General features: G+C 41.8%; 1 protein-coding gene across 5 annotated transcripts in view; it reads right to left on the minus strand.

Annotated features, from left to right (window-relative positions):
- Positions 1-465: 465 nt before the first annotated feature.
- Positions 466-21462, minus strand: part of tekt2 (tektin 2 (testicular)) — a 47564-nt gene continuing 26567 nt past the window's right edge. For all 5 annotated transcript variants that reach the window (XM_068011296.1, XM_068011292.1, XM_068011295.1 and 2 more), the window contains 8 exons: positions 17785-17910; positions 16262-16467; positions 14337-14480; positions 12931-13045; positions 9413-9520; positions 7721-7864; positions 2174-2253; positions 466-924 (listed from right to left, as the gene is read on the minus strand). In XM_068011296.1, coding sequence (XP_067867397.1) covers positions 711-924; positions 2174-2253; positions 7721-7864; positions 9413-9520; positions 12931-13045; positions 14337-14480; positions 16262-16467; positions 17785-17910 — 1137 coding nt within the window. In that variant the 3' untranslated portion in view covers positions 466-710. The remainder of the gene's footprint in view (positions 925-2173; positions 2254-7720; positions 7865-9412; positions 9521-12930; positions 13046-14336; positions 14481-16261; positions 16468-17784; positions 17911-21462) is intronic.

Consider the following 21462-nt stretch of genomic DNA (forward strand, 5'->3'; position numbering starts at 1 on the left):
CCATACATTCTTGTACATATGAACAACCTGCAGAAAAATTGTGGTAGAAATCGAAATCTCCCCTTTCGTAAAGTGTGCTTTTGTTTTCCAATATTTTTTCCCCTCCCTTCCTGAAGGTACTGATGTTTGCTGGTAGCTCTGCACTACCTTATCCAAATGGCTGTTCTTCATGTGCGATTCTAGGTAGAGTATTAACAGGCTATTTGAACATGGGGAGAATGGCATAACAGCTGAGCCAGGTCATATCTTCATCCAAGAACTCTCCATGCACTTTCCGATAAAGGATCACAAAAGAACAATCAGAAGTAGGAATACCCAATTGATATTCCACGTATCCAACACCCCACCCCCCACCAATGCCAGCAAGATTCTCAAATGTGTGATTCTATTGTACCATATTTTTATTTACTAAACCATTTCATGAAAAGGAGTTCTTAATTCCAAAAGTCCTTAAACTAGCAAATTGATTGCTGTTTGCAGAATTTTATTTGTAATACAGAAATCTAGTGGCCTCGCTTGTTTAAATTACATCTCCCAATTGTTTTCTTCTCATTCAGTTGTTAATACCATGACCTCTGCTGATAGACATGTCATACATTTATTTATTTCCTTTGTGATTACAGCACATGTAACTACAGATTCATTACAGTAACAGATGCAGTATTAGATTCCAAAGTGTTTCTTTCCTTTTTGTACTTGATCCCATGTTATTATAATAAATCAAGTTGTCGGCATTTGATTTCTGACAGTGCCCGGTTGGGTGTGCGGGTGAAGCTATCTATCTTTGACACATATTTCTCAGGAGGTGTTGTTAGTTTTGCTCTTACGTCCATACTCTGCTTATCAAGACAGAGCGAATGGGTCTTGAAGCCGATATCCTCTTGCACTCGTGCCAGTTGTTTGTACAGCGAAGTCAAAGCATCCCTGAAGCACAGGAATCAGAATTAAAACAACTGTAAATCTTTGTCAGCACTGGAAGATTTTTCTCTTCTGCCTTCAGCAAACTCCAACATTTACTTCAGTTAACCCAGTAACTCTACATTTCATACTAAACCTCAACACAACCTCAATTTTAAGCTCCACAATTGGTCATTATAATTTCCTTTCTCAGCTGAAACCTTTATGAGGCCATTAGAGCAGGATAATGAGAGTTGCTGCTGCAGTTTCCTACTCAGCTGTGCCACTGTGGGGAGGTACCACATGAACGCCTGGTGCTTCCCCACCAGGAGACAACCTTAACCCAAGCTGCAATTGTGAATCTTCCAGCAGCCAATTACCCTAGAGATGCAATCGTTTAATATAGAAAATAGATAGATAGAATTTTCCCTGGTATAATATTATTTTTACGTATGTGATGGACTAAATGACCTATTGTGATAATTAAATACCCTTCATCCAATTGTGTCTCTTCTATTCAATACAAATAAAAATGTTAGTTGTAAAATAAAGAAACAAAGCCATTCTGAGAACAAGGGGCTAAAAATAAACATAGTATTAGATTTTATCTGACAGCAAGAGTGTTTGAGCACACTGGGCCTGGTCACGGGTGCTTCGTGTCTTGGGGTAGGTGAAGGTGGAGTCTGTAGGTACACACATTGGCCTGGTAGAATATTATAAACCAGGTTCAAATTTGCAAATTCCCAATCTTAGTTACATTATGAGGTGATGAGGATAGAAGATCAGGTTAACAGTTCCTGGAAGAAGTGCAAACCACTCTGAGCAGATCATATGTGTCTCAAGTTCTTTTTAAGATCAACTTTGGCAGAGGGCAGGTTATTAGTCCTTTTGGATGGAAACTAGAAGCAACAGGAAGGGAGTAACAAGAACAATAAAAAATATATAATCACTCTAAAAGCATTAAGTTACCAACTGGGATATAATAACTTCATTTGATGAATAGAAAACTGCCAAGGTCACTACTTATGATGTTTGAAGTGTATTTACAATATTAGGAAGGGTATGGTACCTTATACAATAACATCTTTTCAATGTTGACCCCAAAACTAATGATACCATTAAATATTTTTTTTAAAGAATGCTATGGAACTGATTAGTATTTTTTGGCACCAGTCTACACATGATTTACCGGAAAATTAGTAAATTGATTTGCATATAGCAATAGAATATTTGAAAGATAGCAAAATAATCTGTGAGTAGAGAGGATGAAACATACTGAGATTGGGCAAGTTTCTGTTTGAGTGCGGCGATGGTCCCCTCCAACTGGTGAACCTCATCTACCAGTCCATACTGTGCCTGGGGTGGGGGTGGGGAGAAAGAGAACATACAATACTTAGGAAAGGAATAATATTAATTTGCATAACATTTCATGAAGTAGCTCTCCCTCAATTTTTTTTTACCCATACCTGCCTCACATCCATCCCCTGCTCCCTACTCTGATTCTGGAGCACATACAATAGTTGTTCTAATATATAGCATTACACAAACAGAGTCAATAGGTCAAATGTGTTCTCCTGTGAATACTGTATTAAGAAAATGTGCAACTGTATTGACGTGAATCACTGTACCATATTACCACCACCACCACCTTCTCAAGGGCAATTAGGGATGGGCAATAAATGCTGGCCTGGCCAGCGACGCCCATATCCCATGCATGAATTTTAAAAAAACTTTCCATTTAAAATGAAACCCTTGCAGTTATATAGTACTTTTAATGTACAACCAATCAATAAGTTTATCCTTTATCTCAAGGGAGCTGAAATACAAAAGTGACTTTTCAATTGTACAGAGACTTGGTCAGACCCCATCTGCAGCACTGCATTCAGTTTTGGGCACCGAACATCAGGAAAGATCTATTGGCCTTGGATGGGGAACATGACAGAATCACCAGTATGATAACGGGACTTAAGGGATTAAATTATGAGGACAGGTCGCATAAAATTGGCTTGTATTACCTGGAGTTTAGAAGATTGAGGGTGATCTAATTGTGGTGTTTAAAAGATAAAAGGACAGGGCAGATATTGAGAAACTATTTCCTTTGGTGGGGCAATCCAGAATAAGGGGGGCATAATCTTCAAATTAGTGCTGGACCATTCAGGAGTGAAATCAGGAAGTATTTCTTCACACAAAGGGTGGTGGAAATTTGAACCTCTCTCTCTCCAAAGGCTGTGAATTATGAGTTAGTTGAAATTTTCAAGACTAAGTTCAATAGATTTTTGGTAGGAAAGGGCATCAAGGGATATGGAGAAAAGAGGGAATAACTGAAACACAGATCAGCTGTGATTTAATTAAATAGTAAAACTGGTTCTAGGGGCTGAATCGCCAGCCTACTCCTTTTCCTGCGTTGAAAACATCCCAAGATGTAAAAAAATGTACGGAATCAAGGAAGGGTGACTAAAAGTTTGGTCAAAGAGGTGGAAGAGGTGGGTTTTAAGGAGGTTAATAAAAGATGAGAGGGATATGGAGATGTGGAGAGATGTAGGTAGGGAATAACAGTGTCTTGAGCCAATGGCATGGCTGATGGCTGATACTGGTGAGTTAAAGGGAAGTGGAGAGGCACAAGGAGTGGCTGGTGGGGCAGGGGCGGTTTGATAAGCTGGAGGAAGTTAGAGAGAGATGGAGGGGTGAGGCCATGAAGGGATTTGCACACGAGGATGAGAATTTTAAATGAGCGCTGGGAGCCAATGTAGGTCAGCGAGGACAGGGGTAATGGGCGAGTGGGACTTGATACAAGTTAGTATATGTGCAACAGAGTTTTGGATATGCTAAAGGTGACAGAAGGTGAAGATTGGGAGGTCAGTCAGGAGTGTATTTGAATATTGAAGTCTGTAGGTTACAAAGGCATGAATGAGGGTTTCAGCAGCTGGGCAGGGACAGAGAGACAGGTGATGGAATGGAGGTGGAAGTAGGCAGTTTTTTTTATGGAGAGGATATGGAATTGCTTGCTAATAGATTGTCTCCAGCTGGAGACAATGGCCATGGAGTGGGATGGAATTGGTGAGAAGGGCACAGATTTTGTGGTGGGTCTTCCCAACGTTTAACTGGAGAAAAGTGCAGTTCATCGACGACAAGCCGCGTGACAATACATATGCAATGAAAGGATTGAGAAAGGTTGTGGAGAGGTAGAGTTGGAAGTTTTAGTTTTAGTTTTTAGTTTTAGAGATACAGCACTGAAACAGGCCCTTCGGCCCACCGAGTCTGTGCCGACCATCAACCACCCATTCATACTAATCCTACACTAATCCCATATTCCTATCACATCCCCACCTGTCCCTATGTATTTCCCTACCACCTACCTATACTAGGGGCAATTTATAATGGCCAATTAACCTATCAACCTGCAAGTCTTTGGCATGTGGGAGGAAACCGGAGCACCCGGAGGAAACCCACGCAGACACAGGGAGAACTTGCAAACTCCGCACAGGCAGTACCCAGAATCGAACCCGGGTCCCTGGAAGTCATCATTGTATGTGTGGAAGATGACCCCCATTTACGCAGAGACTATCGCCAAAAGATAGAATATATATACGGTAGAAAGGGAGCTGAGGTAGATCTTTTGGGGACTCTGGAGGTATTGGTGCAGTGGTATGAAGAGAATCCATTTCTAAAGATGCTCAGGCTACGATCAGATAGGCAAGAGTGGAATCAAGTGAGGACTGTCCCACTGAGCTGGACAATGGGAGAGAAGCATTGTAGAAAAAAGGTTTGGTGGACTGTGTCAAATGTTTCGGAGAGGTTGAGCAAAGAGGGTTTGAGGCCAGTCACAGTCGCATTGGTGACTTTGGTTTAGCACAGTGACAGGGAGAAAACCCGATTGGAGCCATTCAAGCATAGAATTGTAGGAAAGATGATCGTGGATTTGAGAAGCAAAGACATGTTCAAGGACTTGGGAGAGGAAAGAGAGGTCTGAAATGGGGAGGTAGGTTGCAAGGACAGAAGGGTTGAGGTGGGCTTTTGAGGAGTTTTGTGTAACAATGGTCATGAAAAGGAGGAGACGGTACCAGAGGAAATTGAACCATTTACAATGTCAGCTAGCACAGGGGCCAGGAAGGCAAGTTGGATGGTCAGTAGTCCAGTGGGAATGGGGCCAAGGAAGTAGGAGATGGGTCTCATGGATGAGATGACCTTAAAGAGGGCTTGTGGGGAGATAGGAGAGAAACCAGACAAAGATGTAAATTTAGGACTAGGGCAGGACAGAGCAGGGAAGCAGCAGAGGCAACTGAACAATCTTAATGACAATAGGTCCGTTTGCTCATTGCACATTGTTTGAGATGTGGTGAACAAGTCAGAGGAGAAGGATTTATGAAGATGGTTAGTAATGGAGAAAAGCAACCATTTGTTATCAGTGCTCTCCAGAATAATCCTGAAGTAGCGTGCAGTTTTGAGAGATGAGAGTGAGGCTGGATAGCTCTTGATGTGATCCAGCCAGTTCTGGCGATGGATGGCTAAAGCAGTTGTGCCACTAATGCGCTCAAGTCTCTGCTCTTTGGATTTAAGTGAGAGAAGGTGGGGCTCATACTACGGAGAATGATTGTAATGGAAGAGAGTAAAAGTTTTACTGGGGAAAAAGGTTATGTGTTTGAATAAACCAATGTCTTCAGAAGTATATTTGCGAATGGGTCGTCAAAGGTTAGGCAGCTGTGAGTTTGAAGGCGCAGTTGTAAGTGACTTGGGGGCAAGTTTTTTTTCAAGGAAATGGAGTAAATTACTTGAGGGGGTGGGTGCAGCTTTGCCAGCAGTGAACGGAGAAAGAAGTGGGGTAAAACATTGAGTACGTATGCAGTTCAGATGTTACATCTTTGCCTTTGAATAAAAAGAAAATAACTTTCACTGTTACTTTGATTACTTTTTTTTTTACATATTCAGTTTTTGGCAAGCTGCTTGGCACCATGCGTTCATCTCTAACCAGGAAGGTGGGACAGCCTGTTGTTGTGGATTTATCTATGGACTGGCATCACGATTGACCAAAGTAATCAACAATTCAAGTGGGGGAAACAGAATGTGTCAGTTTCTCTTTGCAGCTTAATTCTTCTGCAACAGAAGTGCTCAAGATTTGACAATCTAATGCTGTTTCCAAAACACCGAATTGAGTCACAACAAAGGAACATGAACTGTTCCCGATGGCTTAGTACAGCAGCATCCAAAGTTTTATTGCAGTGGGCCAGAATCTGTGTGTCATAATTATAAAGTGGGCCATAAATGGTTAACTGACTTTTAAGTTAGATAGAGTTCTAATCATGGCCACTAGTTGGCTGAATAAATACCATACGTTTTAATTATATGAAATTCAATAAATTTTACTGATGTTTTGGAATCACATCCCTTATAATTAAGACCACCAGTTTGTGGTGACAAAATTAATCAAATTCTGCACCTGTTACATAGGATTTAGGGATTTCTACTCATGCTTAGGGAATCCCATTTCATCAGTCCACTCGTTTTCCATGAAAACTGCAAACCAGTGGCCTGTATCATAATTGAACACATCCAACTGCCAATCTATTTGTGCTTTTTGGAGTCACTGAATACTCTTCCTACCTCCTTCATTTATGTCCATCCATTCTCCTCCCTCCTTGCTATTTTATTTTTGTCTTTTTTCACTTTTCCTTTTTCTCTTTCCCATTCTTGCTTGTCTGTTATTGCCTCTCTTTTGTTTGTTTCAGAAATTATGGTGGAGAAAGGCAGTCAGGCTGGGGAATTAGTGGCAGCAGCATTTGACTCACGAGATAGGCAGATTAGAGGCACCAAACACTGGGACTTGCTGGGAACACATACTAGATATACTGCTGTACTTTTTGGGAATTGCAGTCAGACAGCTACCTGGCAGATCTTCCAAAGATGGAACAGTTTACTGAATACCCTGATTTATTGGGTAAATGCATGTTACCAGGTCAAATGGCTCAACAAAAGTTCAATCTTTCAGTGTGCTGAGCTAGCTCACCACAGCCAATGCAGACAGTCAGGCTACTGCAATTCACCTCAATGGTCCTGGGCTAGGAAGAGTTAAAATCCACCAAGGCTCCTTGTCCTGATCACTTAACACACAATCCTTGTCAGAAACCGTGTGTGGATATTTGGGGAGCACAGAATCAGGCTTGGTTGTCATGCTCTCATGATCATAATAGTCTGCCGACACTCACATACAAAGGATGAGAATTATGGGCACTAAAATAAAAGCAAAATACTGCAGATGCTGGAAATCTGAAATAAAAACAAGAAATGCTGGAAATACTCAGCAGGTCTGGCAGCATCTGTGGAGAGAGAAGCAGAATTAACGTTTCAGGTCAGTGACCTTTCACAGAACTGGCAAGAATTATGCGCACAGTTGAAATCAGTGTTTTCAGGAGAGGAAAAAACTAGTGTTGAAAATGCAAACCAACAGGGATGAGGACTGCATGGTGAATCCAGTTACTGCCTTTTTCTACAGAGCTAACCACTAAGTACTTGGTACAAAACATAACAAAGCCTGTTGAACTGAGGCCAGTGTGCTAGTATGCATTTGTACCAGGAAATTATGGGACAAGAGACCTTAATCTCCTGAATGGGACTCAATTAGTTCCATAGGTCTTTCTCACTTTATATATAGTGAAAGCATTAAGATCATTCAGATGCAGTACAAAGTTCCCTGTTATTATCCTAACAATATGCTAAAAATAGTATGTCTCATTAACTTAGCAAGTCTTTTCAGTCTGTATATTCTTGGTTAAGCTTCCTAGATGAGCTGCGACTTTCACAAAACAACATAATAAGCCTTTATTCTTACTTCATCTCTGGTGAGATCAACATTAGGTCTGTAGGTGCGAGTCTCAAGTCTTGTATGAGCCACCTTTAAAGGGGCAGCCTTAGCTCGAAGATCAGCTTCAAGGCGTCGAATATCTTCTTCAAGATCTGCAATCTCCTCCAAGATCTGAGTGAGAATAAGGACACAGAACACTGACAGTTTTATTATGAAAACAGAAAAATAGGCTTCACAAAATCAACCTTTCACTTTTGAATCTGGCATTTTGTAGACCACAACATATTTTTCTTTAAGTTGAAAAGCCAAAATAAAGAGTCCAGTGTAGGACACCACCAAGATTAAAAAGAGTTCAAAAGATGAGATAAATCATGAAGCAGTGTTGGGTGATGCCAAGTTTGGGTTTCAAAAGCCTGAAGATTGTAGGAGGAAGAGGTAGACAACGAATTCTATAGTTTTGAGATTTTGGGAAAAAATTATTTGGAGTAGCAAACATTGGCTCGGATTTTGTGGTCAGTGGTGAACGGATGGCGCTTGCCGTTCATTACGCTTACAGATTTTTAGTGGGCTTTTGTGCGGCAATTTATGGTCATCGGAAGTCCCAGTGCGGCGCCCTCTACAGAGGATCTGGAACCTATGTGAAAGGGGCAAGCACCAAATGCTTCTTCAACCAGATTGTGTGCTTCAGTAAAGATTCTTCAGAGTCTAAACCAGAAAGTGTAAATTAGAATATTTAATTCAATGTAAAACATGTATCGAAATCAAAATAAAGAGAGGGAAAGAAAGATGGGATTAAGAGATGGAAAGAAATTTTTTTTAATTTTTAAATCTCCAACAATAATCAAAATCTGAAGAAATGAGATTCAATACTAATAAAAGTAATTTTTCAGTGCTGGAGAGATTGTTTGGTGGTAATTAAGACATATCATGCCATTAAAAATTTACCTACACTTGAATGGATCAGCCCTAACTTTTTCTGATATGTTTAGTGGCTATGTACACCTTCATTTATTTCAGTGCTGAGTCTCTTGGCGAGATACTGTTATAACAAAGCTTATGGAGGAGCAGGGCAAATCAGATAGCAATTTCCTGATTTCCATGTTTAATTGCGCATATGCGTTCACTGGAAGTTGCTGTCCGATTTACTCCTGAATAACAATGAGTGCCGATTGTCTCAAGTATTTATTCCTACTGCAAAATCCAGGCCAATGTGATCAGTTTTGATTTCAACACAATAAGGATGTTGGGAACAGAGACGAATACTGGATAAAAATTTGAAAAAAGGAATACAAAAGAATAAAAGGAAAAGGCAAGGAAATGGAATTACAACAGGTTGCTCCAGTTAAACTGCTTGGTATGATGGGCTAAATGGTCTGCTGTAAATGTTATGGTTCAATAAGGAACTAGAACATAATGGGCATTATACCAAAGTTAGGTGCAACGTGTCATATCTGTCATCTCACCGATCTTAAGGCTCAAAGTGTCAATCTTAGTTAGTATATTGTGTTTTATGAATGTACCCCCCACTGCCAAAGTTTTAATCAGCAACAAGAGACTGATTCTAGTACCAGTACAGGCATAGAAAATTATCTTTGATCTAGTAGTGTCATTTTGTTACTGAAAAGTCTTTTAATAGGTTAGAAATGTATTTTTGTTTTAAAAGGTTAAAGTACAGATAAATATGAAAAACGGGTGTTGAAATAAAATGAACTCGGTTACGTTTTTCTCCTGCCACCTCAGTTCACTAAGGGCCTGTTCAAACTCATGAATTCTTTTCCTGAAGGCAAAGTCCGTGGCAACGCGTTGTGCCTCCACTTCGTTATCAGTCTGCAATGACAAAAATCAGGAGACAATTTATAGGTAACTTAATTTTAAAAGATATTTATCATCTGCTGACCCTTTCACCTATCTAAAAAATTCCCCCTGACATTTACAATTCACTGCTTGTGCTGCTTCAAGAATGTGTAGCTCTCCACGAAATGACTGACTCTTTAATTTTCTCTCCCTCAGTATGGTGGAGCGTATTACCACAATGGCATGACTCAGATTGTTGACTGAGTTAAGCTTCGCGGATATGTGCTCACTTATTATCACTCCATGGCACAGCAAGTTGGCACACCAGTTCCCTCCATTAACATAACCATTGTTGAATTTTTGGGTTACATCACATCGTATCACAAGTCAGCAGGACCACACTAACAACATATTTTCTTCACTTTTTTCCTTCCCTTTTCCAGCAGCAAGGTGTCTGTGCAATTTGATCAAAATGCTTCTGTTGAGCCATCAGCAGCTGGGTGTGTATGACTGCCCTTCCTCTCTCTGAGAAAGCTCACCCTCCTCAACATGGCACAGACTTTATCAGCAGCTTAAACCATGAAATAAACACACAACCCTTATACAATGCCATGTGCAGAATTACTGGTCTTCAAGTAATTTATTTTGTCACAAAATAGAGGCTTTTAAATGGGGAGGGGTCATGGGGAAGAACTTAAAAATGAATATGTTTACACAAGGAATTATGGACAGCATGTACAAAGGGTTCAATGGACTGCAGAAAGTAAAGTACATGCAAACTAGATCCCTGTTGGGATTTGTGTTTGTCTACATTTTATTCTTCTTTCTTGAAGCCCACAAACACCTACAATTTCTAGTAGCACAGGGTGGGAGTTGGTTGGCGGGGAGGGCGGGGGGCTTTCACTGGATAGCCAGGATGCAGAAGCCCAGGATGTTTACCCTCCTTAGCCCAGGGACACTGGGGTTCATTAAAAGCACCTTCACTGCTGTCACAGCTGAGATCAACACAGACCGGGGAGTGAACCTGTGACTTTCGATGTCCTGTTACCACTCTGCCAAAATAAATCCGGATTTATTGATAATCATTAACATTGTATAGTTATGTTCTCTGGAAAATATGGTCTTCTTTTCCTACCCTCTTTCCCTTGAAGAAAGAAACAACGAAATATTGTGGTAACTTTTATTTCTTTGATATTAACATTAATTTAGGTTGTACTGACAACAATGTATATTTAAAAGTGACATTTACATGTAAAATTATTTTTTACTTCATTTTGGGGACTGTATTACCACAGGACCAACAACTTGTATTTATATAGCGCCTTTAGCGTAGTAGGAGCATTATCAAGCAAAATATGGATCAAGCCACATAAGGAGATATTAGGGCAGATGGTCAAAAGCTTGATCGAAGAGGTGGGTTTTAAGGAGTGTCTTCAAGGAGGAAAGAGAGGAACAGAGGCGGAGTGGTTTAGGGAGGGAGTTCCAAAGCCTTGGCAGCTGAAGGAACGGCCACAAATGATGGAGGGATTAAAATCAGGGATATTCAATAGGCCAGAATGGGAGGAGTGCAGAGATCTAAGAGGGTTGTACGGCTGGAGGAGATTACAGAGATAGAGAGGGGCAAGGCCATGGAGGAATTTGAAAACAAATGAAAATTTTAAAATTGAGGCGTTGCTTAATCGGGAGCCAATGTAGGTCAACAAGTGCAGTGGTGATGGGTGAACGGGACTTGGCGTGAGTTAGGATATGGGCGGCACAGTGGCGCAGTGGTTAGCACCGCAGCCTCACAGCTCCAGGGACCCGGGTTCAATTCTGGGTACTGCCTGTGCGGAGTTTGCAAGTTCTCCCTGTGTCTGCGTGGGTTTCCTCCGGGTGCTCCGGTTTCCTCCCACATGCCAAAGACTTGCAGGTTCGATAGGTTAATTGGCCATTATAAATTGCCCCTAGTATAGGTAGGTGGTAGGGAAATATATAGGGACAGGTGGGGATGTGGTAGGAATATGGGATTAGTGTAGGATTAGTATAAATGGGTTGTTGATGGTCGGCACAGACTCGGTGGGCCGAAGGGCCTGTTTCAGTGCTGTATCTCTAAACTAAACTAAAATGGGCAGCAGAGTTTTGGATGAACTCAAGTTTATGGAGGGCAGAACATGGGAGGCTGACCATGAGAGCATCAGAATAGTCAACTCTAGAGTTAACAAAGGCATGGATAAGGACTTCAGCAACAGATGAGTTGAGGTAGGGGTGGAGTCAGGCAATGTTATGGAGGTGGAAATAGTCTTAGCACTGGCACGGGTATGCAGTCACGACGCCAAGATTGAGAACAGGCTGGTTCAGCCTCAGACAGTTGCTAGGGAGAGGGACAGAGTCAGTAGCTGGGAATTTATTTGGAGCAAAGTTTGCTCATCCAATACTGGATGTCAGACAAGTAGTCTGACAATTTAGAGATATGGAAAGGTCAAGCGAGGTGGTGGTGAGGTAGAGCTGAGTGTCGTCAACGTACATGTGGAAACCTACGCTGTGCTTGCAGACCAGCAACAATTTAAATTTAGAGAGTGCTCCTTTATAGAGAGAACATCTCAAACTAATTTGGAGAAAAAGGGACACTAAAGTGGAAAGCAGTCCTAGGATGATGAAGTGAAGTACAGTAAGGTTTTAAGGAGGCTTTGCAAAGCAGAAGGAAAGTGGTGAGACAGAGGAATTTTGGATTGGGTGAGGCCATGGAGAGATTTGAAAAAGTGCACAATGATTTGTTGGGGTACAGGAAGCCATTGACACTGGGCAAGTAAGTGGGGGGACAATGGGTGTGTGGGGCTTTGCATGCAGAAGAGGAATCCAGGAAGGCTCATATGCTATCTGTGAGGAATTGCGATTCTTCCCCATCATACAATAATATACCAACATCACCACCTCTCTCCCCAAATCCAATCCAGATGATTGGTGAGCTGTCTCTGGAGCAGCTTCCTCTGAACACTGATATTGCAACATGTCCATACAAGAAATATCCCCTGCTTTGATACAAACACCCCTTTCCTGCAAGGATTAATTCACAGTGACTATTTTATCTTCGAAATTTAGAATCGCTCCTTCAACTTTCCTCTTTTATATTTCTCTGTTTATACACACAGCATTTAGCAAAATAAAATGATGGACAGGCCGGCACTGAGTGAATAAGTACAGCATAATGTTACAATCAATGTGAAACATCTTATTCTCTCTAGTGGGTTATCACATTCCTGTACAGTTTTAATGCAGCCTGAATCTGGAGTTGGGACCTGAACAGACACTGGAACAAAGCAGTCTTAATTTCACACTTATGTTACACAAGTTTAGCATCAGTGAGAAAGGAAAATACAATCTAAACATACACCCATGGCATTAATTCCTGCTTTGTAATACCAGGTCCTAAAAAGTGAAGATATTAAGTTTTCATTTAGACTTACGTATTTAATGGTGGCTGAAATTGCTTCACGAAGATTGGTCGAAGCTTTCATCTCTGCCTCTGCACGATCCTTGTTGTACCGACTGAACATATCCCATTGCTGTTTAGTGGTGGAGCTACCCATAACAGGGCAACAAAAAAATATAATTGAAAAGTGTGCTCATCTCTCCCCCCCCCTCCTCCCAGTTTTTAGCTTATTCTTCTTTCCTCCTGTTACAGATCATGTGAAATTCTCACTCTGGAATGGCCATGACAGTTCAGTGGGAGAATACATGGTTGCACATGGTGTTGTACTGAGTCTCACAGACCAGAAAAGTACCGGGATCAGTGAGTTGGTTATTCAGCTAGGACAGCAGTAGAGATGCTACAATTGGCCTCAGGATCAGGGTTCTCACTTCTGATTGCCTATTCGGTGACCCCTGCTGGAAAATACCCTGTGAATATTGAGTAAGGACCAGATCAGTTTGGCTGTGATGATGTTCACAGTGAAATTGCCTGTCGCCACTCACCGTATTTAGGCTTACATGTGAAAATGTTCATTTGGGAAACGTAATAAGGGTTGTCATTGCTCATGAAACTATTCCCTGGAATGTCAGCAGGTAGGGAACAAATGTGGGAAAATTTGATTCACTGGGGTGTTGAAAAGGAACCATTTCATGAAAACATTTACTTCAAGCAAACAACAAAAAAATAAAAACAGAAAATGCTAGAAATACTCAGCAGGTCTGGCAGCATCTGTGGAGAGAGAAACAGAGTTAACATTTCAGGTCAATGATCTTGCATCATCATCAACATGAAATATTAACTCTGTTTCTTGCTCCACAGATGTTGCCAGACCTGCTGAGTACTTTCAGCATTTTCTGTTTATATTTCAGATTTCCAGCATCCACAGTATTTTCCTTTTGAAAAAGAACATAAATAAACCCAATGTTATGTACATAAATCTATAGTCGCAATGGCTCATTGGGTAAATTCTGCACCTGGTGTGGTAGTCTCAAATTCAACCCCCACGTTTGCCCTGACTTAGGTGATCTCAGCCAAGCAACATTATGGATGCTACAAATAGCCTTTGTGTCCTCAGGGTAGAAAAGGAATAATATTAAATCATGGTTCCTGCTCCTGAACAATATCCAGTTACCGATGCATGTTTGTGCATAGATATCAGGTGAAGACAAAATCAGACTCAGCTATGATGCTCTGGCAATTGAATAACCTGCTAGCAATCAATATCTCAGTTCAAAGAGAGAATGGTTACTTGGCTTCCTGGCCAATGGCACCCATGGAACTGTGCCCCAATGTGAGTCAGCACCTTGATGAAAGGGGAAAGAGGATGAAACTGGGATTAAAATATACAGAGATGTCAAGTCCAGAAGGATCAGTGTTAGAAAATGCAAAGGTTTTCCTTACCCTGGAGGGACACGCAATGGGTTCGGTTTGAAGGAGATGTTTGCGGAATTATTGTTGAGTGACAAGGCGACTCCATCAATATTCAAAGTTTCCCTTTTATTGCTGATATCGAAGTTCAGCTGCTGACGAGCTTCCATCAACAAACTTCAAAGAAAAAACAGTACATGCAGTAAATACATTCTATACATGCATATTGTATAGCATACATCTGAGTAACCTGCTGCCTAAAATCTGTTCATATATCATGATGTAGCATCATGTGATGTCGTATCACGAGGTGTTACATCATTGTCCGTATTATCCTTTAACTGTGTTATTTCATCCACGTGCAACTCCATTAAAAAGAAAAACTTGCATTTATATAGTGCCTTTCATGATCACAGGATGTCTCAAAGCAGTCAATGAAGTACTTTTTGAAGTGTAGTCACTGTTGTAATGCAGGAAAAAGAAAGCTCTGGAAAAACTATAGATAATATAACATCCAGAACAGAATCTGACAAGAAGTTTAAATCAGTAATGACATATCCAGTGACAGAGAAATCTACTGGAGCAGGATAGCAAGTTCAAATTTGAGCCTTGACTGGCAGACTCAATTAATCTTCATTGGGAATTGGTCAGCTTGCAAATGGTGTTTCATCTTTTGGGGAAGGAGGATGCCACTCGGAGCACCAGAACAAGCGGTACACCAGCTGCTAAGCCAAACACAAACTAGGCTGAATAATTATACATGTTCACAAGTTGAAGGAGAAAAGTATGTAAAGGTGTGACAGTGGTGCAAGACTCCAAATGGAGATATACCTTTTAGATATGTTTTTTTAAGTGGTAGGTTAAGGAACATACATCTTATCTGGGGTAATTTAATAAACTCTTACACACTGCACTGGAGAGAGTGCGAGTCAAGGACTTCAATTAAAAAGGAAATATTGCAAGTGGAGAATTTAAAAGTCCCAGCTAAATGCTAGAGTCCCAGGGAGTAGGGTCCAGACAGATGAATGCTTGACCACTGATGATGGAATAGAGGAAGCGAAGATGTAAAGGTATCAAGGATATACCAATATTGCAATTATTTACATCCTTATCTCTGGCTGGGCGTTACTTGATTTTAGGTAACGTAGGACAGCTCATGGGTTTGGTTACATAGTAGCAGGGGCAGACACCAAATTGTATTAATGTGCATTTAATATGGCAAATTTCTCAAGCTACATTAAAGGCATGCACTCACAGAAGAATCAATGGAGGTGACTAAAAGCATAGTCAAAGAGGTCGGTTTTAAAGGAGGCTTTTGTAGTTGAGGTAACAGAAAGATGGGTTTTGGGAGAGATTTCCAAGATGTCGGGTCCAGATTGCTGAATGCTCAGTAATGGATGGAAGGAAGATGGGAAAGAGGCCAAAGTCATAACGACAGAGTGCATGGGCTGGCACATAGGGATGGATAAGTAGCAGTGATTGAACTAGGTTATGGAGGTTATCCTTACATTTCAATTCAATGCACTCAGAGAATGGGGGCCAATGGGATTTGGTGAGAACAGGGGTAATAGGGGCAATGAGACTGAGAGTGGACAAGATGTAGGTGGCAGAGTTTTGGAAGAGTTGAAGTTCATGTAGGGGGAAGAAAAGTGAACTAAGTATTGGAGAATTCGAGCAGTAAAGGTATGTAAAATCCAAAAGGCAAAATCTAGGTACTTCTACAAGAAGATTAAGGGGGGAATAAAAAGGGGAAAGCAAAAAAAAAACAAATCACAGGAGTAGCTGGCTAGGGATTGGCATTTGCAGAGTTCTGAATGAATTTGAACATACAATGTGCCTTTAGATGCTGGATTTGGATAATCTATTACGGTACCGAATGTGCTGGCTATAAATAATGGAAGACATGTCAATAATAATCAGAAATACTCAGTAAATAGTACACAACTGTCTGCACATACCAGAGTTGTTCAAAGGCTTCACTGATTTTCTGCTGAAGAGCTTTCTTTGAGCCGTCGATCACCTCAACCTCCTTAAGAAGCTGTTCATGCACTTGGTCCGTCACAAGATCAATATCCTGCCGACCTTCCCGTAACGTCAGATTCTCGATGACAACATCTAGATTCAGATTCTTGGCTTCTAAAGCGCGTTCTGCTTCTTCCTTACTCTAGGAAAGATCAACGTGAGCAGAAATCAGCACATAGACCTAAAACTGCTCAATGGTACATTAAGAACAACCCTCCCTCCACAGAAATTTCGAATATAGCAATTGTTGGGAGAAACTCCTCTTCACAGGGCACAAAGTGAGGGTGAAAAGGAAGGAAAGTCACCTGAGAATGCATTGGCAAAGGAAATTGAATAGGTGACCCTGCCCTCTTTCTTGGCCAGGTATATGGTTGAAATGGGAGACTAAGAGAGTTGGGCTGGGAAACAAATTCATAATTGAAAAATTTATAGGAAATTATTTTTGATCAGTTTGAATGAATTAAAAGTATTCATTGGGCTATGGGTAAATGAAACACTAAATGTATTCCTGAGCCATACAGACCAGTAAGGTCTCAGATTTGACCTGTAGTCTTTGTTGAACCGATCAATCTCAGTTGATGCTACAGCGAGGGCTTTGCAATTGACTTCAGTTTCTAGTCTTTGTGGTACAGTGGAATGGGGGAAGAGAGACTGGTGCCTTGATATTAATGGAGAAGTGGGAAGAGTGTGGAGAAGCCTGAGTGGGTGATAAGCCTGCAACACAGGGCATGAAGGCCTGCCGATTTCAAAGGCAGGGCTTCATTTAAATAAAACTCTGCATGACACCTGGGAAGATTGACACCTGGCTGGCAAGCGGGTATGTAAATTTGGTTTCTGCCGTGAACCCGTGAGAATGTTCCTCAACGGTCAGTGGCTGGAGGGGATTCTTTTAAATTGCAGTGGGAGGGGGAGGCCAATTTTCCTTTCAGTAATCAATCAAGGCAAGCTGGTGCTGGGAAATTTCCAAAGATCATGGGAATGCCAGACCTGGGGAGGCCCAAGGACTCCTGGAGTGGAGAGTGGGGTGCTAAAATCAAGGCCAAGGATTCCCATTCCATTCATACAGATCAAAGATCAAATTTGGGATCTTCATTGTCTATACAACTCAAGCTGTACCATGCATTACACTACCCACTGTGGTATCAGGAGGTTGAACATATCCATTTCTATTTTATGTTTCCAATTAGATTCTTATAAATCATCTTTACTGCAGTATTATAATTTCTGTAGTGTTTTAAAACTTCTTTTTTCCCATTTTACAAACTTCTATACTTTCCCTCCTCCTCAATGCTCAAATGCTTCCAGTGGAAGCTCTCAAATATTGTAATTTGAACCCATGCTCTGCGCCTCTATAGCACAGTACATGGAGCACCAATGTACTGTACCACCACGACACACAGAAATAATGAATCTTGATACCATTTTCAACATAACTGTGGAACTTATAGTACAAACTTACTTTGCTTAAAGCATCTATCTCAGCGTTAATATCACAAAGAGTATTCTCCAAAACTTCTTTCCATCGCTCCACCTCATCCATACGTTCGGCAAGTCTGGTGCTGTTGTCTTCTTGATCCCATTTAGTCTGCAACAGAGATGAAAATATTCACAGTTCCAACAGATTGATAAATTCAAGTGCAGCACAAATGCTGACATGGAATTTTGCAATTACATTGCCAGTTTGTGCATTTTTACATGAAAAATAGAAAAAAACAAATAAATGAACAAACTAACATGCTGTACAATGCCTTTCAAATCCTCAGGAATTCCCAAACTGGTTTACAGCCAGTGGATTACTTTTGACGTAGTTGCTACTACAGCTGTTTTATAGGCAAAGGAGGGAGACAACTTATGCTCAAGGAATTACAAATATTAAATGAGAAATGGCCAGTTAATATGTTTTGTTAATGTTGGTTGGAGAATGATTTTTGTCCCGGATATCAGGAGAATTCTCTGCTCTTTTTTGAATATTGCCACAAAATCTTTTAAAACACCTCAACCAACTTCTCATCCAAACGCCAACACCTCCAACAACGCAATGCCTCATCAGCATTGAACTGAGTGGAACAGTGGGTTATTGGACTGTTCTTTCACTCTAGTGCCTGGGATTGTGTCCAGCCAAGACTTGGCAAATTTAAATAATTTCTTACTTTGCACATAAAACTTTGGAACCAGCAATGAGCTTGGGCAGTTCCCTTAGGACATCAGTTAATACAACAGAGTGAGCTAGAAACATGTACAACAGAGGTACAAGGAAAGGGCTGTAGAAATAGTACAAAGCACATGAATTGGTTTTAGGATCACAACTATTCAAAAGCCAGAAGCATGATCAAATGTACAAATTAAATTCTGACCAGTTGTTAACTGAGATGGTTTATGAGAGAAACTAGACTGAGTCTGGTGCAATAAAAAGGAATACAAAAATTTTGAAACTATAGATTTCAACGATAATCAGATGGTGTGACAGCTGAAACCAACCAGTTTGATGGTATTATATGCTTGTTAGTTATCTGAAGAAAAGTTACTTCTGAGCTGGCTAACCATAGAATAATAGAGCACAGAAGGAGACCATTCAACACATCATGCCTGTGCTGGCTCTTTGAAAGTACTATTCAATTAGTCTCACTCTCCTGCAGTTTCTCCATAGCCCTAATTAAATGATAAACATTGTTTCTATAGAAGGATGAGGTAAATGGGCTGAATGACATCCCTCATGTGTACTCCTTGTGAACATATATTGGGGAGAAACATCACATTGGATCACCCATTGAGACATAAGTACATATGAAGAGAGAGAGAGAGGAATAAAAAGTAATAAAACGAAAGGAAAAACTTTTTTAAAAATTCGCTTGAGGGTGTAGGCGTCACTGGCTAGGCCAGCATATATTGCCCATCCCTAATTGCCCTCGAGAAGGTGGTGGTGAGCCGCCTTCCTGAAATGCTGCAGTCCATGTGGTGTAGGTACACCAACATTCCCTGACACATTCAACCCACAACAGTGCTGTTAGGCAGGGAGTTCCAGGATTTTGGCCCAGCGACAGTGAAGGAACGGCGATATAGTTCCAAGGGTGGCACAGTGGCGCAGTGGTTAGCACCGCAGCCTCACAACTCCAGGGATCCGGGTTCAATTCTGGGTACTGCCTGTGCGGAGTTTGCAAGTTCTCCCTGTGACCGCATGGGTTTTCGCCAGGTGCTCCGGTTTCCTCCCACCGCCAAAGACTTGCAGGTGATAGGTAAATTGGCCATTGTAAAATTGCCCCTAGTGTAGGTAGGTGGTAGGGAATATGGGATTACTACAGGGTTAGTATAAATGGGTGGTTGTTGGTCGGAACAGACTTGGTGGGCCGAAGGGCCTGTTTCAGCGCTGTATCTCTAAATAAATATAGAGTTTTTTAAAAAAAAGTCAGGATGGTGTTTGGCTTGGAGGGGAACTTGCAGGTGTTGGTGTTCCCAAGCATCTGCTGCCTTTGTCCTTCTAGGTGGTAGCGGCCGCGGGTTTGAAGGTGCTGTCAAAGGAGCCTTGGTGAGTTGCTGCAATGCATCTTGTAGATGGCTCACACTGCTGCCACTGTGCAGAGGTGGTGGAGGGAGTGAATGTTGAAGGTGGTGGATGGGGTGCCAATCAAGTGGGCTGCTTTGTCCTGGGTGTTGTTGAGCTTCTTGAATGTTGTTGGAGCTGCACCCATCCAGACAAGTGGAGAGTATTCCATCACACTCCTGACATGTGCCTTGTAGATGGTGGACAGGCATTGGGGAGACAGACAGGAGGTGAGTTACTCACTGCAGAATTACCAGCCTTTGACCTGCTCTTGTAGCCACAGCATTTGTGTGGCTGGTCCAGTTCAGTTTCTGGTCAATGATGATCCTCAGGATGCTGATAGTAGGGGATTCAGCGATGGTAATTCCATTGAATGTCAAGGGGAGATGGTTGGATTCCCTCTTGTTTGAGATGGTCATTGCCTGGCATTTGTGTAGCACAAATGTAATTTGCTACTTATCAGCCCAAGCCTGGATGTCGTCCAGGTCTTGTTGCATATGGATGTGGGATGCTTCAGTATCTGAGGAGTCGCGAATAGTGCTGAACTTCATCAACAAACATCTCCATTTCTGACCTTATGATGGTGGAAAGGTCATTGAAGAAGCAGCTGAAGATGATGGGGTCTAGGACACTACCCTGAGGAACTCCTGCAGTGATCTACTGGGACTGAGATGATTGACCTCCAACAACTACAACCATCTTCTGTTGTGCTAGGTAGGGGCGGCGCAGTGGTTAGCACCGCAGCCTCACAGCTCCAGGGACCTGGGTTCGATTCTGGGTCCTGCCTGTGCGGAGTTTGCAAGTTCTCCCTGTGACTGTGTGGGTTTTCGCCGGGTGCTCCGGTTTCCTCCCACAGCCAAAGACTTGCAGGTGATAGGTAAATTGGCCATTGTAAATTGCCCCTAGTGTAGGTAGGTGGTAGGGAATATGGGATTACTGTAGGGTTAGTATAATGGGTGGTTGTTGGTCGGCACAGACTCGGTGGGCCAAAGGGCCTGTTTCAGTGCTGTATCTCTAAATAAAGTATGATTCCAACCAGTGGAGAGTTTTCCCCCCTGATTCCCACTGACTCCAGTTTTGCTAGGGCTCCTTGATGCCATACTCACTCAAATGCTGCCTTGATGTCAAGGGCAGTCACTCTCACCTCAATTCTGGAGTTCAGCTCTTTTGTCCACGTTTGGACCAAGGCTGTAATGAGGTCAGGAGCTGTGTGGCCCTGGCAGAACCTAAATTGAGTGTCAGTGAGCAGATTATTGCTGAGCAAGTGCCACTTGATAGCACTGTCGACGACCCCTTCCATCACTTTGCCGATGATCGGGAGTAAACTGATAGGGCGGTAATTGGTTGGGTTCGATTTGTCCTGCTTTTTGTGGACAGGACATACCTGGGCAATTTTCCACATTGCTGGGCAGATGCCAGTGTTGTAGCTGTACTGGAACAGCTTGGCTAGGGGCGCAGCTAGTTTTGGAGCATGTCTTCAGTACCATTGCTGGAATGTTGTCAGAGCCCATAGCCTTTGCAGTATCCAGTGCCTTCAGCCATTTCTTGATATCACGTGGAGTAAATCGGATTGGCTGAAGACTGGCATCTGTGATGCTG

The sequence above is a fragment of the Heterodontus francisci genome, chromosome 31 (genome assembly GCF_036365525.1).
Source record: "Heterodontus francisci isolate sHetFra1 chromosome 31, sHetFra1.hap1, whole genome shotgun sequence".
NCBI lineage: Eukaryota > Metazoa > Chordata > Chondrichthyes > Heterodontiformes > Heterodontidae > Heterodontus > Heterodontus francisci.